The sequence below is a fragment of the Dufourea novaeangliae genome, unplaced genomic scaffold, assembly GCF_001272555.1.
Source record: "Dufourea novaeangliae isolate 0120121106 unplaced genomic scaffold, ASM127255v1 scaffold56, whole genome shotgun sequence".
Taxonomy (NCBI): Eukaryota; Metazoa; Arthropoda; class Insecta; order Hymenoptera; family Halictidae; genus Dufourea; species Dufourea novaeangliae.
In genome coordinates, this window is record NW_015373942.1 from 5,692,580 (window position 1) to 5,710,608 (window position 18,029).

The window sequence follows — 18,029 nt, forward strand, 5'->3', positions numbered from 1 at the left end:
GCTTACAGAAAATTCATTTCGCTATTTTACAAGATACATTATTCGAATTGTGTGGATCAAGCAATAAAAGTATCGAAATATGTAAAAATTAATCATGCACAGCGTGATTATTTAAAAGGTACGTTAAAACGTGTTTTCCTTTTATAAATTCTTCGTTTCGAATAAGAATATTTACAAGTATAAAAGAAATTGTGTATCTTTTATCATTTGTTTGGACTTCATACGGGTTAGCTCGGCTACGGCCCTCGGATCAGATTTATTAGGCTTACTAATATATAAACCGTCGTCTTTTAAATTACACGCCAAATGTGGTTCCAAGTAAAAATAACTTCATGGCCTTTAGCTCAGTAAATTGGTGTAGGCTGTTATGAGCTGAGTATGAATATTGATAGTATAGTGTGTTTATTTTCGTTTCCTTAGACGGGAGTATTGATTCTGGCAGAAAATAGTAGATTATTGGTACACGTAATAATATGGAGGAGCATACGTGTTAGTGATATTTTTGTCGAGTTTAGAGAAGTTTTTCAAGAAATAAGAACACAATTAGGTCGGAAAATATTGGAGGACCATAATAAGGTTGTAAAGATGAAGTGTTACTGGGTCAGAAAACATCTGAAGGCCGTAGGAGGGTTGACGAGGTTTTTATTGATTTTGGAGTCCGGTAGAACCCTTGATAAAGTAAACAAATCTTTTATAAATTATTCGGAAAAAATCTATATTTGCATAAACGTCCGGAGTCTAGTGATGCGAATACTGTGTTTCGGGTGACAGTTGTTGCATATAAAACTGTTTCATGAAATTGCTGCGTATAAAATATCGGTTTTTCCAGTTGGAAACTTACGGCAAATGTTAAGAATATAAAAAAATTCTTTTTCTGTATTATTTACCGCGAAACATCTGAATAAATCAAACTATCTGAAATAAATACAGATCCATGAAATAATCATGATTAGGACTTCCGACGCCATTTTCTCAAAATGGTGTCTTGAAAAAGGGCCATATGAGATTTCTCCAAAGTGAGATGATCTATTCACTGATAAAGGTGTACGGTTAAAAATTAATCGGTTAAAAAAAAAATGAACAAAGGCGACTGAAAAGTTCAAATCACTAAAAGGACAATAAAACAAACGCAGTGTAAAATGTAACGCGACGTTTCACACGTTTCTCAGAAGGATAAAATGATATTTAAAAAATGATTAAATATATGCAGTCTTAAAAAGAATCTACGAACCTTCGAGGATTGTTTCACATGCAACAACCTAATATTTAATCTCTCGACTGGATCGCGTCTAAAGTTATATCGTAAGTATATTAATTAAGTATAGCTCAATTATCGACTATTTCACGAAGTATTCTCCCCTTAAGTATTAAAAATCCTACGGTATCTGTTAAAATAATAAAAACGCTAATAGTATCGAATACACACAAGCATCGACCCTGAGAGAACAACAATTTTCATTCGCGCTGTATCTTTTAATGTCATTTCCGACACACGCTACTTTTGTTTCGATCACACGCAAGCATGGATCGTCGAAAATGTATATTTTAATTGCACCACCCAGGTAAATCAAATCATAAATGCCGCTAGATAGGAACAAGCAGAGGAACGACTAAAAAAAGAAGATACTATTAAAAAGAACACAGAAGAAGAAAAAGGCAGTGATAAAATGCAGAACACAGTCGTCGAGTATTTACACGTAAAACAAACAATCGTGACGCCGATTGAAACTTAAAGCTACGCGATAACGATTAAAAAAAAAAACGGGCGAATCAGCAGGCAGTCAAAGGCAAACGAGAGAGAAAGAAAAAATATAACGAAAGAATAATCACTCTAATTATGCCCAGAACTAGAAAGACAGTGGTTCGGATGGTAGAGGAGTGGGGATTAAGTATCTGAGCGTGTCCTTTATCGATCCTAAGAATCATACGTATACGATCTGTCCCGTATAAATTACTAAACACGCATACCGTATACCGCATAATTAAACAGCGTTCAATCAATTGTTGTAATTCCTGTAGAATCGATTTTCACGCTGGCAAAGGGGGAACACCGTTCGCGGGGCTCGTTAGCGACCTGATTCCTAGAATCTATCCGCAATTCCCGAAAAACTGGAGCTAATTGAGCCAGATCCTCCGTCGTCGTCGATCGTTAATCGATTAACAAACTAATAATAAAAAGAAAACTAAAAGAAAAACAAATGGTCGCACGTTGTATCGCTTCGATGGATCGTTCGGGGACCGAGGGCAATACACACGCATCGACTTCGTTCGTTGGCTTAAACGCCCTATAAAACGATACGATTTGTCGTACAACCGATCGTACAATCTTCGACTATTTGAACGACAGTTACAACGTTTGTGACGCGGCCGTACTTGTAGACAATACGGCAGGCGAAAAATCTGTCGTTCCAACCGTCTGTCCAACTCTCTGTGCAACAAAACATATCGTCTATGGGAGCCTTTAGAGTTCGTGCGTCCGCTGGCTAGAGCTCGTGTGTCCCATTGAAAGGGAAAAGGAGACAACAAACGCGACGGAGAAGAGGGAGAGAGCTGTCGGTGGCTCCTTTTGATCGATAACAAACGTTTGTTCGTGGCAGGGACAGGAAATCAACGTTCTCTTCTCGCCCGATATCGAGCCAGCGTCACGGAGGAATCTGGGCTGACCTAAAAAGACCGGGGCAGATCACTCTATTCACCAGGGAGTGGGGCGGGGGGGGGGGGGGCACGTGCCCTTTGATTATTAGATTCCTGGCCGCGGTGGTGATCTCGGACAGAGCCCCCGAGTCGTCGACCGAATAAATCGTTCGTTGGCTACGCCTCCTGGAGACGGTCGATTCATCGACGTTGCGCGAATCTTTGGTTCGACGGCTTCCCACCCCGGCACAATAACCTCGCTAGCCGTCCCCGCGAGACCATCAAGGACGCAACTAGGCAACGGCAGGCTACGCGGCGCTACGATACTCGAGTTCACGAATCTCGGCTGAGTCCAGGTCGTTACCTTCCATCCCCCCATCTCCTTCTCTCGGACGCTTCTTTCTCATGAGCAATCTTCGTGTATAGCTCTCAAGAGCAGAGATGGACCGTTTGGGAGGAGTTATTTATAATTGGACGGCTAGTCGAGACTCGATCTGGTTTACAATGTGCTCGTTCGATAATATTCATGTATCCACATTATTGTTTACCTAATTCCTCTAATCAGAGGTTAGGGGATAGCCCGATCTCCTATTTCCTAGCCGCTCAGGCGCACTAAAAGGGTTAATCTTAGCTGGAGAGAGCTATACATAGGTCCTGTATCAGACGTACAGCTACCCAGTGAGTATAAATGATCGTCAACCGGCTATATCACAGGCGGAGTGTCGAGCAGCCACCCCATGACACCTTTCAGGTGACACGCAGTTATGGAAGAGACACAGGCGAAGTCGTAAGATTCGTCGGTTGTGAACGTCGCCACTTGAGTTTCAGAAGGATCTAGGACAGTGATGTCGAGACTAAGCTCTGGTGCTTAGGCACTTTCCCATGTCGGTTCCCGTTTAGCGTTGTACAGTTGGCGAGCAAGATCTAGCAAATTTGTAAGAATCTTTCGGTGATCATACAAATGTTTTTAACATCCCAGGTCGCGACCCTTTTCACTGAAGTATGAGAAGGAACGGTCTTGGTGCTCATCCACGAACGTAGAAAATGCTAAACTGAAATTCGACTTCCATTCGTTTCACTGTAGAAATTAATCCCTGAAATGGGACACCGTGTGTAAGATTCAAAGCATTATTCGGGCTCAGTCAGAGACCTGTTTAGGTCTGGCCACGTTAAAATGCTGATCGTTGGGGGTCAATGTCACGTGTTCGATATATCTCATCCACCAACTGCACTAACGTCAGTCAGCCACTTAAGGGGCCAAATTCGTGGACATCACTGATCTAGTAGCTCACTCAGGAAGCAGGTCTCTAAGCCCCGATTCCTAGTCCCTTCACTCTTGATCCTCTAATTCACGACTTCGCTAGATCTCTTTTATCAAGACTACCACACGCGAGACTGAAACAGTTACCAACCGATTGCTACCATACAGACCATGCCAATAGTCGCGAAGTCGAGTATATACGTATATATATATATAAAAGGTCTCGCGGATTCTAGATCGTTCGACCATGATCGTGAACATCAAAAGCAACGTTCTTCTCGACTAAGTGACGCAACGTAGATCGTTTTCGTGATGGGGCGACGGGAACCTGTAGAAGCGGGACGGGGAGCTTAACGAACGTCGCCGTCCAGCCTGCGAGACGGAAGGCTCGGTGCACATCGAACAACCGGTCAGTTCGTTCAGCAGCCGTTTAGCAAGGTATCGCGTCGATCACAGTACTATCCTCGAGCTGTGGCTATCGTGCGAGGATCCGTGGGATCCGTGGGAGCTCCGTGAACCGTTACTGTGCTGTTGTTGTCCCTGCAATTGATGGCCGTGCTGTTGTTGCTCACCACTAGTACTACTGCTTCCACCACCACCACCACCAGAACCACCACCACCAGTACCACCGACACTACCACTAGCTACGGAGTTCAGCGGCGGATATACGGTGACCCCTGTCGCCTGATGATTCGTAGAGACTGCCGCCGCTGTCGTCGGACCTGGCTGACCTCCGTACTTACGTTGTAGTGCCGAGTAAATGGTGTTCACCGTCTGAAACATGTCGTTCAGCTGTTTCATCCTGGTCGTGTTCTCGATGTTATTGCTCTGCAAGTTGTTCGTTTTGCTGGAGCTACGACTACCAGACGCGGTGATACGGAGACCGGTAGTGGACGAAGGTGGTGCAGCGGCTGCTGGGACTGCTGGCAGACCGTTGTCGTTGCTGGCTGCTTTTTCAGGCGGTTTCGGTAATCGTCGACGCAGCCAGCCGTGCTTTAAGGCCTTGCTGGGCGTCATACGTTGTTCCGGGTCCCATTCCAGGCAACGATTTATGAAGTCCAAGAAATACGGATCGTCGCAGTTCTTCAATATCCGTCGAAGATCCCTGGATCCAGGTGGGCCACGACGTTTACCTTTTCGCGAGTAACCACCGCTCAGCACGATCGTGCCGTCGGACATAGTTGTGGCGGTGCAATACCGTGGATAGCCCTTCGAGCTGATGAACTGTCGCGATCGTTTCGCCGATTCTAGCAAACGGGGCGGCGGCACGTGCAGCAGCTCGATCATACAGGCGAGCTGATCAGCCTCGTCCTCGCCAGGCAACAACGGGAAACCGGTAACCAGCTCCGCGATGATGCAGCCCAAGCTCCACATGTCGATCGGCATACCGTATTTCGCGCCCAGTATCACTTCCGGCGCTCGATAGAAGCGGCTCTGTATGTAGGTGTAGACGCGCTGGTTCTCGTAGCAGCTCGAGCCGAAGTCTATCACCTGTGAACAGATGACGGAACTGATTAACTCCTGGAATTTACTAACATTCGGGTTTTTTTTTTATATTAATGTTAACCCTTTAACGCGCAGTGTTGCACCGGTGCAATACTGATTTCAAAAGTGTGTGAAATTCTGTGGGCGGTTATCTTACTTTTGTCAGTAAGGATCCAACACTCGTTGATATTGCTTACTCGTGCCAACATAAAAGTAGAGAGAGAACATATCTCTCGAGGCACAGTGTTTCTCGTGTAAGTGTTCTCGGATTAACTGATACTATTTATTGCATTATATTAATTTATTGAGCTTTCAGCTGAGTCAACAATTGTTTTTAAGTTAATACCGCTATTTATAATTTATTTATTCCGAGTCGGATAGTTGCGAACTTTTCACATTCATAAAACTGTTTAAAGATTATTCGAATAAATTAAAAAAATTATTCAAGTGAAACCCAGAATTCTGGAAAAACAACATAAACTATTTGTTTCTTTTGAATATAATAAATCTCTCAATACAAGAAGTAAACATTATAGGGTTTATAATCATTTTCGCTCCATTTGTCATTCAGTTTTTATGAATTGATGAAGACACGCTTGAAAATAGTACCGAAGGCTTCAAGGAAGCCCTTTGTAGTTCCTTTTGACGCGAAACGAGCCGACTCCATCCGAGGTCTTTCATCTCTGATCTGCTAGAATGATTTATTTCTCCATAACACTCAATTATCACGTATCATTAAACTGACGAGGTGAGTGAGATATAACGACCGACATAAAACAAATTACATTTGTGTCAATGTTTGCACTCGCCGTGAACAGGTACAGAAACGTGACGAATCGCAGATAGTCACGTTAACCACTAACTATGTACGAAGTCAGACCGTAATATACATTCCAAAGCGACCTCCTTGTAAACGAAACAGCTTAAACTTCACGTTTCTATGGTTTAATCACCGAGTGACCCATCAACGAACATCATCACTAAAAGTATCAGGTGTACCGATAAGTACAGTGAATCCTCGATGAGTGTTCGAAGGCTCCACGGCACTGAATATCAAAAAATTTCATAAACTAATGGCCATGTGCGTCTGAAACAAATATCATTGCCTTCAGCGTTCTAAGCTCTATCACTCTAATAAACCTCATCAAAAAATCAGTGTTACACCTGGGGATCTCATCTTGGCAGTATCGAGGAGCCTTCGAACACTCATCGAAGATTTACTGTAGTTTGTTGTAGCATAACCCCATTGTACGTATATTTGACATATGTACACCTATCCAATAGATCTTGTTACGGGTCACGATTGACCCAGTCTCCCGTCTGGGTGGTTCGTACTCCGAACGGCTAATCGTTTCATGCTTTAACACTTCTCAAAACGCTAGGTACCGTTTCAACCGTTTCAAGAGATTCCCGGGTGGATCGTTTATACTGACGGAATACTGTATTATTCGCTCCGGTCGGATACACGAAATCTCGGATGTACAGAACTGTCTGAAAGTGTATCCATGAATAACGTACGTGCTTTGCATGGAGTGAGAGGAGCCGCCGTATCCTTTACGACGCGTTTGGCAACGGAACGTGACAAAATAATACACTTCCCAGCAAGAAGCCGCCGCTGATAAACGTTACTTTCAATGTTCGTGTGGAAACTTGTAATTCGAAATCGTAATCGATTGCAGATCCCATATCGGATTCTTCATTAAATGATAAACACCGCACGAACATCGGTCACTAATGATAGCATTCCTTAACTTGGAACATACAATCAAACAAATATTTTAATAATGTTTAATATTATTTGTGTGTTATTACAAATGTAGTGAAACATCGACAATCAATATGTTAATTGTCGAAATATATATATAGATGAAGAGTTTCCTCATTTTTATTGTTTAAACGTATAAATTCAAATTTTTATAACAAAATGATACTACTTCCTGAATGAGTCAACACTTGGCATACAATTATTTAATCTCATCAACTATTTAAAGCTTAGGATGACGCCCTTAGATACTGCAATTTTTCTGCACTTTTCAGAAAATTCTGCTAACCTCTGGTTAAAATCTATTAATAAAAAAAGAACTTCGTATTCATTCTGTTTCAATACAAGTAGCCATCGATACTTTTGATGCGATGCTAAGTAACTATCGATACTTTTTTTCGATACAAGGTATGAGTAGAACTGTCGATCCTTGACGGTATCGGTTTATCCCTAGCAGTGATCCGTTAATTGTTCTAAGCAACGTGTATTTCACCACGAAACAATGTCCGTTCTAAAACATCCCTTTTGAACGATCCTGTAGTGTTCAATCTCCGCCAGCTGCCTCGATTTCCATAATACGGAACAGTATTTTTAGGGCTAGAAGCGTAGTAGGCAGACACACCGTTCCCGATATTATTATAGCTTATTGAAATCTCCGTAGATGCTCGTTTGCCAATAACTAGACGGGACCCACTATAATCCTGGATAAATTCCAACAGCCGCGTTTCTGTTGGCCTACACGCGAGCCACTCGATGCTACCCGAAATATTAAAGTAGGCCGGTAGAAAACGGGAGACGATCTCACAGAATTATCCGTTGCTTCAGCAGATCCTCTATTTCCCGCTCGTTCGCGTCGATGTCTTCATATAAATCTCGATTTGAGGAATAACGATCTCGTCGAGCCTTCCAGCTAAATATTTTCGCCATTCGAATTACGACAGGATTACGAAATAATCCGTGGTAGCCATTTTGTTTTTCTTTTTTTTTGTTAATTACGTGTATCACGGGATCGTTGGCCTCGGGAGCAGCGTTTCGTTTTGCGGTTCACGCGCGAATTTATTCGGCCCTCCACCCCTCTGTAATTACGTACGAGCCAGTCGCGAATAATTACCAAAGCACGCCAGGCACGTCTGGCATATACGCGAAACGGGTCAGGTATACCATCATCCCGTACTCCGTGGCTCTCTGTTTTATCGTGCCCCGTGAAACGAAACACCCGTGGGTGTGTGTGTGTGGGGGGGGGGGCAGCAAATGTTTATTCGTGGTTTCCCTTTCGTTCCGGTACACGGGAACACCGCGATAAAAAGAAGCTCATTCCCCTAATTAGAACGGCTGTTTAGCTTCCGAGGTAACAGGTGGTGCGCGCCACTTATTCACGACCAAGAGACCAAAGAAAATCTGTCGTTCGAGATGTTTCCTGGGGGCTGTTTGCTTTGTTGGCTTTTTTTTTCTTTCATTTCTTTTCCGGGTGACATCCAAGTTCGCGAGGTTATTAGTCGATTGTAGATTTTATGCATTTATGGGAATAGCAGGTGAAACGGATGAACCGATCCAAGTAAATAGAAGTAAATAATCGATACTGTCGTTTCGATACCGAGTAGTTTTAGTATCGATACTTCCGGTTGCGATATATACTTGGTATCGAAAAAAAGTACTTATATCGAACGAGGCGAATAATCGGTATGAAAATTAATGAATGTAAAGGTGGTTGTCGTTCGGTTATATCAATGTATACTATATTCAATAATAGTATTGAAAATAGTGTTTCGAGGTAAATTATTTCAAATAATTATTTCTAATTCTCATTTCAAATAAAATCTGCAGAGTCTGATTGCCGAGGAACCTTCGAACTCTCATTGAGAATTTACTATATATGTAACAGTACGAGCAATACTTCCAGCAATTTCTAAGACAACAAAATGATTCCCTTTAGAAAGTGAACATTTCGTCTTATTTAATAGTTTTCTTATCTCCTCACATCGATGAATCGGTAGATTCTACAGAAAGAGCATTGTATGTATACTAAGGTTCATCAAAAGTCATTACTTAGGAGTTAAGTGCACTCATACTTGGTATATTTCCAAAATCAATATATACGTGTATATGTGTGATTGTTGCTTTGACTGGATGACGTAGAAAATAGGAAATCTCTTTGAAGCGACCGTTTCGGAGATGTCAGCGGAGCGACAAAAGGTTAACCGTTTACAGGTGCCTGGGCTCTGTGGCGCAGCGCGTCGAGGTTACGTTACCATAGTTTGACGCGACGGAAATCTTCCAGAGTTGGTCTTTGTCGCTGGTTTCGCTCGTGCATTGTCTGGTCAGTCGTTTTGTCAACAGATAGTATACGCGTCGGGGATTAATAAACTTTCCGTTTTGTTGAATAAAAATTTTCCTTTATTCAGACCAAAGAAACGCGCGCGCGTAGGTAATGAGTGTTTCGCACAGTTATCATTTGGAACATCTGAAATATGTACATATTTGCACTGGGGTATGTAAATATGGCCTAGTTTCGTTTTTCTATAAGGGTATGCTTCTGGACGGTAATGATCATTTGACGATTTAGCATATCACACCTGGTTGAACTCGATTTTTTGTTGGTTATCACTTTGAGATCTTGAAAAATAGGACCATTGATTAATAGATAAAATTCTTTAAAATGAATTATGCTGCATTTATAGGGACTCATCGAATGGATGCAATTTCATTGTTTTAGACATCAAGGTGACCTAGAGTATTTTCAAGATCAATGAACTTTTCCCCTAGATCTTGCTATAGGTCGTGGAGTTCGTCTTTTTATCGGCTACAACGCAGCATTAAAAAAAATACTTAAAAAGCTAAAGATTACCTTAACATCTCAGAATATATGACATACAAAAAATTAAATTGCATCCATCTGATAAGTCCCTTCAAATACAAAATACTTGATTTAGAACGTTTTTTAATACAACGAATAAGTAACGAGATATTTGAGATAATAGTTCTTACTGACTCATCCTGTATCTCCTAAACAGTTGACTCTTCTATCTATGTTTACTAAGGCTTTTTTACTCGGTGCAGTGTATCCGATGTGTCATAAAAATATTGAATGATTTTTTCTTTCTTTTTGAATACCCTCTTACTGCGTGTTTCTGATACGACTGGTTATTATATCCACAGTCGACTCTGTTTCTGATCGAATGCTGACAATGACACGGTATTATCTGTCCTCCATCGATCTCGCACCATGTTCCACCTACGGAATTGTTTCGTCGAATCGCCAGTAGTGTATCTCCAATAACGTATCGGGGGACGCGTCGAATTGTTTTCGATATTTTATCGGCGAAAAACAGACGAGAGTGTAGGAAAACGCGGAACGACTCGTATCCGCCTCGTCGTTCCAGTGGTTTGTTTGAACCACCCGTAACGCGGAGATCCTTTCCATGTTACAAAAACAGAAAAAAAATATTGCCGCTGAAAACGGTGGGGCCGATTTAATTTGGCGATCGTTTGTACGAGTTCCTGCACGGATATCCGGAATGAACGAATAACGTTACTCGTGAGAATTTGAATCGTTCAATGTACATAGGTTGCGTTGTTTTTAATTTATATTAAATTAAGTTTTATAACTCATATGATTGCGACTGAGAATTAAATATAAATTTATTTTTATTGTTGGGTTTTAATAATTTGTTCTTTTTACTATTTTTTTTATGACTGCGTTTGGCAGAGTGAATTTATTGTTAATAATTTTACTGTAAGTATAGATTTACTCTGATCATTTATTATTCATTGATTACACAAATTATATTTAAGTACAGTTATTCTTCTAATATTCTTACGATATTATCGTTTCTATACTCACGTATACCATAAATGTTTACGTAAGTAGTACATATTTATACGAATTTCATACTTTAGAGGATATTACAATTCGTCACAAGCAGAACCTGTAATTGATTATAGTAGGAATTTATTTTTTCTGCTGGAACATTTATGGAGAACCAGTAGAATCAACAATCTATTCGTGTTTGTATTTTGATTTTCAATTTTTATATGATCCTCTAGATTTATGCCAAAATTTTGTGATAGTAGTCCAATATCATACTGCAATATAAAAAAGTGAAATTCACTACTCACATGTTCTTAATAGATTATTCATAATTTATAGTCTGCTCATAACTAAATTCTGATTTTCATGTTTTAGACAATTTCCAGATTTATCTCATAACTCTGTAATACTATGTTTGAGATCACATCGTAAGCGGAGAGTTTAACCGAGGCACGGTGCGGTGCGCCTTTGACATATCCGTAATCAACGGTGTGGTTACGGTAACACGACTGCTTCGTTGTCGGTCGATTTTTTCTATTGATCAAATTAAAGGCCTTCAACAAACCTTGACCTTTGTCGAATTTCTATTCTATTACGAGCCCAGTTACAGTAACAAGCCTGTATACCGAATCAATAATACGATTCACTTATCAAAATTGTAGCTTGAATATAAAATTTTGATAAAGACTTCAAAACAAGTAAACAGTACGTACCTACAGTTGAACCGTTCATTTCTAACCTCCGACGCAAAAAGGAGAGGTGTCATAAGTTTGACGCCTATGTTTGTGTGTGGCTCCGTAGCTCATCAACGAATGATCTGATTTTGATGCGTTTTTTTTGTTTTAAAGTGTATATTTCCGGAAAGATAAATAGCTATGTTTGGTCAAAATCGGTTCAATAGTTTTCAAGTTCTTCAACTTTCTTCACAATTTTTCAAGAGATCTCAACCATTGTTGTTGTACCTCGAGTTTGGACTCAAAACTTTTGCTTTATTTTTAGCTTCGCGCCATAGTATTTTAGTTGGTCGTGATCGTGTGACTTTGCCGGAACGACGTGTATGCGACGACGTGAACTCTGTTTGCCTTGACATAGACGGCTAAGTGTTTTGTTGCCTTTGAGCGAAAACGTATTACACGGCATCGATCCGCCGCGGCGATTCAGGTAAAATCAAAACTGACCCCGCTTGCCATGGAACCGGTACACCGCAACGTGACACGGAAACGGGAACGCTGCTCATAATGGATCGTAACAGGAAGAACGGGTAGACTGAAGGACGCGTCGGATAAGTACATCACCTGTGTCATTAACACTAGAACTACCAAACAAATCAAAATGACTTGTCAGTGCACTCTTATAACGAAGATTATAATGTTATAACAATACATTGTCTAGGATCATTTGCAACTTATATTACGATTTGAAATTGAAGAAATTAGTTAATTTATAAATTTGTAAATGTTCAAAAGTTTCTCTGCTTTATCGACCGATCGAAACAGATATGCGTTTATCATCGGTAGTTCTAGTGTTAATACACATATTGGTTAGACGTGAATGACATGAGGTTCAACTATATTATCTTTCAAATATTTTTCTTACATTTCATTCACGGATTACCGAAGTTATTTCAGCCGTTGTATGATAACTTTAAATAGAAGAGAAGGTGATTCAAATATATCGGGAATAGCGTGTACTACGATGCAAGAAAAAAAGAAGATTGTTTTGACTAGATATCATAAAGCAAACATGTTTTAGATACACTGAAGTGTTACATCTTAAAAATTTTCAACAGGTTTGGCAGTAAGTAAATGTGCTAGCCCATATTTAGCCCACCTCCTATTGGTGCCTATGATACCTCACAATACTACCTAGTGGGCCATTTATTAAGAAGTATTGACTTTAATCAATAAAGTATAAAGTCGTCAATATAGATGACTCATAGACAATAGAATTAAATATAGATTTATTTTCTTTTCATCTACAGTCGTCCATATCACTGTCCTATAGGATCCACACGTGCTGTATCGTGTTCTATGTGTCTCTAATCATCTATATCAGTATCCTACATGCCCGAGTTAGTCTATATAATATTCTACGAGTATGAAATCATTTTTATCGTGTTCCAAATGCTCGCCACCGTATCCATCTTTTTCCGGGAATCTGTCATCGACCGTGTCAGGATTCACGGGTGAGAAATTGTTTTCATCGGATTTACGTCATTCACGAAAGCAGACGTGAGCGTAAAATATGCGGCCTACTCTCAAACTGTTCGTAGACATCCTCTAACCTTCTTAGCGCGTAGGAGTCAGTTCATGTTAGACCTAGGAAACTATATGATGGAATTAAGGGCTGGCCAGGAACTCGCGAGAATTGGATTTGGGGAAACCGTTTACTCGTGACCGCGGGGTGTGTCATTACCCTGTGCAACGTTCGTTTCAGGGTTTCAAATATACTAATCTTCATATTGGGCGACGTTCGAAGTGAACATTCTGTGTACAGACCCGACAATCCATTCTGACGTTGAATCCCCGTCCCCAGGGGACCATAACCGCAAGGGAACAAGTGACTCACCCGTCCGGGAGCTTTTGAGTTATTGATCGATTGTCAACCCCTGCCTTCCGTTCGTCTGTCTGAATCACTTTTATCTCGACACGTTGTTACCTTAACTATTTAAACAACTACGATCCATTTCATTACCCGATATCAACAAATCTCGGACCGTATAAACAGTGAATAAAGCACAAACCACCACATTGCATAACTGTGATTATTTTTCAATGTATGTCGAGTTCAATTTTTGTTTAACAAAGCATTTCTTATACTGGCTTTATAGTTATAAAAAAAGCATGGAAACACTTTTTCCCATCTATCTTCATGTATTCATACGTGTACTATGTGATTTAGTAGCGAAAACCAGTATTTCTGCATCTATTTTCATGTAATAATCGTGCTTTAAATCTGTTGAACCATAAAGAACATAGAAAATTCAAGGTGGCTTTATAGTTATGAAATGTGGCGTATCGCGTTGAATACAAAATTATCTTCTTCTTCCTGAATTCTTTTAATATTCATCTCGAACAATGCGCTTCTTTAAATCGTTCACGGTACGGGATCACTTTCCACAATTAATCCCGACCCTGATTTGAATAACAACGTCGCCTGGTAACGTGAGCAGCCCCGCTTTATTCCAGAATCGTGGCTCGTGCTGGGACAGGTTGGTCACAGCGAGCACAACAGGCGACTTATTGTCAAGGTCGACCATTACATCTAACCGGAAATACCTGGACTGCCGCCCCCGTTGTTGCCCCCCCTTGATTGCCACGTCGAGGTTTCATCTCCTATGGAACAATCGACGAGCATATACGGGACATAGTATCGAATTAATCGTAGAGCCCGACCAGAGAATTTCAATTTCCCTCCGCTCATTATATTCATATTAGAAGGTTATGAACGTTGAATCGCGATTCGATCACGTGGAAGCCGCGGCGATAATGTTGGACGTGGTTGTAACGTGTAAATAAAATAACCAAGTGTATAATTAATTGTAAATACCAGTGTTAAATAAGCAGGAGCTTAGGGAACGTGGTCCCAAGGCTTTGAGATGATATTTCAGACGGAAGTTAGAAACTCATTTAGAAATTCCGGCCGGTTTGGAACTTCCGAGAACATTAAAACGGAAACGTGAAACGTTTAACGAGGGAAACTACTTGTCGCTGTATCGTCTCTCCGTTGAATATTCCATTTAAGCGCATCACCAGCTTTGCAACAATAAAGACCGAATTTCTGGGCATGCTGACGTTATTTAACCATTTTTAGTCTTATGGCCCTGTCAACAGCGGACCCGTCAACGACTGATCTTAAACTTCGAAGTCTTATTATGGATTACGGTTGATTCGGCTGATGCTTTGGGCGGTCCATGTCCGTATTTAAGGAGAAATCTCCATGTGAAGCACTGACATTTTAACGAGGTTTAGCATAATGATAGAGCATGGAATTCTGAAGCCAGTGATATTTGTTTCAGTCACATACGGCCATCAGTTTATGAAATATTTAACCATTGTGTAGGCAACCGGGTACCCAAGTACCCATTTAAAATTTCCTTTCACAATGTTGTATGTTCTTATCTAAAACAGCACTTGGTATATTATAAGAAAGGAAAACTAAGAGTTTCGGAAACGTATGAAAGTAAACTTACCTTTGTTTATCTAATCTATAGGAATAGGAATATTCCGATTACTTAATAACCGTGCATATTTTAGTTGCCTACGAACAAACAATTCCTGTTCTTATTTTTCTACTTGAACAGGAAGAGTAATACAACTATTACATCACGATATCACGATTATGCAGTTCCAGTAGCGCCGCATGTTAACGAAGCCTTCAGCTTAGCTGCTCCGGTTTCAATCACTCCGGGCGAAGATAAGCGAATGCTCTCGTCGATCCAGGAGCATGTCCACGATAACCGCGCACCTCTATCCACTTATCTATCTGGCCTGTATACACAATATCGTTCGCGAGTTATGCAACGAACTCCGCCAAACCCCTCCTCGGGCCAAAGAAGAAACGACAAAAGCGTACAAAAGGAAGAAAAGGAGAGAAAGCCTTCTCCGGTTCGAAGCACTCTCACGATAGGGTCATTCCATGCCAAATCGATCACTTTCTACGGTCGACGACCCGGGATGTTTCGATGAAATTCAAATGTACTGTGAATCTTGCGAAATTAGGGGTAGTTTAATCATCACTTCGCTGGTTTGAAATGTGTTTAATATAAAAATATACAGTTTTTTTTGGAACTGTTATGTTGATGTAATGTTTCTTGGAATTAGTCAACCGTTCATATAGTATGGAGAAAACTGGGCTCTGAAGAATTAAAATTAGTCCCTGAAGAGGTTAAACATTCCAGTCCCTGTTTGCGTCAACTCGTCCTTTGCCATCTGTCACTACCCAGAGAATTAGATAGCGCTTCCAATCGAAACTAGATCTCCGATCGTCAAACAGGTTGAAAAACCACCATAAACACCATTAAAATATGCTCGAAAAATACCCGATAACCGAGTAATAAAGTCGCTGAAACCTCAATCCATTTCATTGTATCGTCTCTCAATCGTTCGTAACTCCGTACTCCTTGTGCAAAAACGATCGATTCACGCCGCAAATGATCCCTGAACGAGATCTTCTCCAATTCGAAGTGTTCCTCTCAAGACATGATATAGAGCCTGATCGTGCGTCGAGTGGAAAGTCGCGTGACTGCCGGGCATAGAATGGGGTTGAATTACGACTGGGTGGGGGGGGGGGGGGGTAATTAGGCCTCGGTTACGAACTCCGTTTCCCCCCCACGAGACACAGAAAATAAGAAATACCCGCGCCAGCGAACGGAGCAAACGGGATAGGGCGTCTAAGAGTACGTCGGCCACGACAATGAGGACAATACCATCGACCGTAGGAGTGGGAAGGGGCTAATTCCACGTCCTGTATACTCGTCGGGCGGCTTGTAAATTCCACCAGGCAGCCCCAGTGTGACCACCCCTAGTACTTTCGTAATAGACCTGGTATTTTTGTTTAAATTTTTTACTGGTCTAGTACGTTCACCAATAGATTTAGAACTTTCTTCCTTCCGAATAATATGTAGTAACAACAATACTAGAGTTAGACATATGAGTTTATTACTTTTCACTTCTGCCACCACCCTATACACTGCGTGGCATAAAACCACCCTAAAAAATTTAGAAAATTATGGGTGGCTCTAAATTTTTCACCAGGGACTGTAATATCGTAAACTGTTCTTTATAGAATACAACGCAATCAAATGAAAATTGAATACTTTGTTCAGATTTAGTACCTTTTCTCTGCGTAAGTTGATACGAAATATTTTTGCTGGGTGGTCACACTGGGCACCCCCGCTCCGAAGAAGCTCCACTAATTCTAGCCGCTGGTACATGTCCTCGTTCGGGGGCGACGTGATTCCGTTCCTTCCAGTCCCGAGGTGTACGGTGATGAATTTTTAAATTAATCGCGACTGCTACCGGATCCAGTTAAGGAAGTAGGCCGGGTATAATACCTACCCCCTGTGAATGCCCGTCCACGGGTCTCGACGATTTCAAGTGCGCCATCCCGCCGTGGAATTTTCGTAATTCAGAGAAAACGAGATACCCTATTTCCGCTGGGCTGCATATTCGTTGTTAGTGAACAACGCTTGTTCATCGACACTCGATTTATTAACGGAATAACGAAATTAAAAAAACAGTTACATAACAAAAAAAACAGTGTATGTAATAACTTATCTGCACCCTAGAGCCAGAGTGTATTAAGTCACACTTTTTACACTTTAGAGGAGAGCAAATCAAAGGTGCAAAAACCTTGTAACTTTGGAAACGTTCGGTTAGAATTGAACGAGAAACCAGTCGCTACCTTCGAACTATTGAATGGATTTAAGGCAAGTTTGTATATGTAGAAATGAACTTTGCATTAATTCGCCTATGTGGTGAACTTTACACTGTTTTAAAAATATGAAATGTGAAGGTAATTGTACAGTTTAACAGCTTTTCTCAATTTTAGCTTTTTTGACAGTTCCTTTTAAAAAACTACATTTTATCACTAAAACGAAAAATCAAGCGAAGGAGGTCGACAAAGTACTATACATTAGTTATTTTCGTTTAAAAAGGCGTGGGAAATTTTTCGGAATTATACACTCAACACGTATTTCAATGATCTTTAGATATGTTAATAAAACTCAACTGTTTCCTGTAGATGTTAGCACCAATTGGACTCAGTGCCTCAGTTCACTGAACTGTACAATTTCCGGGGTTAACACTAGAACTACCAAACAAATCAAAATGACTTGTCAGGACACTCTTATAACGATGATTACAATGTTATAACAATACATTGTCTCGGATCATTTGTAACTTATATTACGATTTGAAAGCAAAGAAATTAATTTCAAAAGTTTCTCAGGTTTATCGATCGAAACAGATATGCGTTTATTGTCGGTAGTTCTAGTGTTAATACTGAAATGTATAGTGCAACAAATAAATTTTAAAAAAAATGCATTTTATGCGCGAGTGGGATCGCAATACGCGAGC

At 40.7% G+C, this 18,029-nt stretch overlaps 1 protein-coding gene across 1 annotated transcript in view; it reads right to left on the reverse strand.

The window, feature by feature from the left end:
• Positions 1–4,216: 4,216 nt before the first annotated feature.
• Positions 4,217–18,029, reverse strand: part of LOC107185800 (dual specificity tyrosine-phosphorylation-regulated kinase 2) — a 36,683-nt gene continuing 22,870 nt past the window's right edge. The window contains exon 2 of the mRNA XM_015573562.1: positions 4,217–5,386. Within this exon, the coding sequence (XP_015429048.1) occupies positions 4,346–5,386 (1,041 nt within the window). The 3' untranslated portion in view covers positions 4,217–4,345. The remainder of the gene's footprint in view (positions 5,387–18,029) is intronic.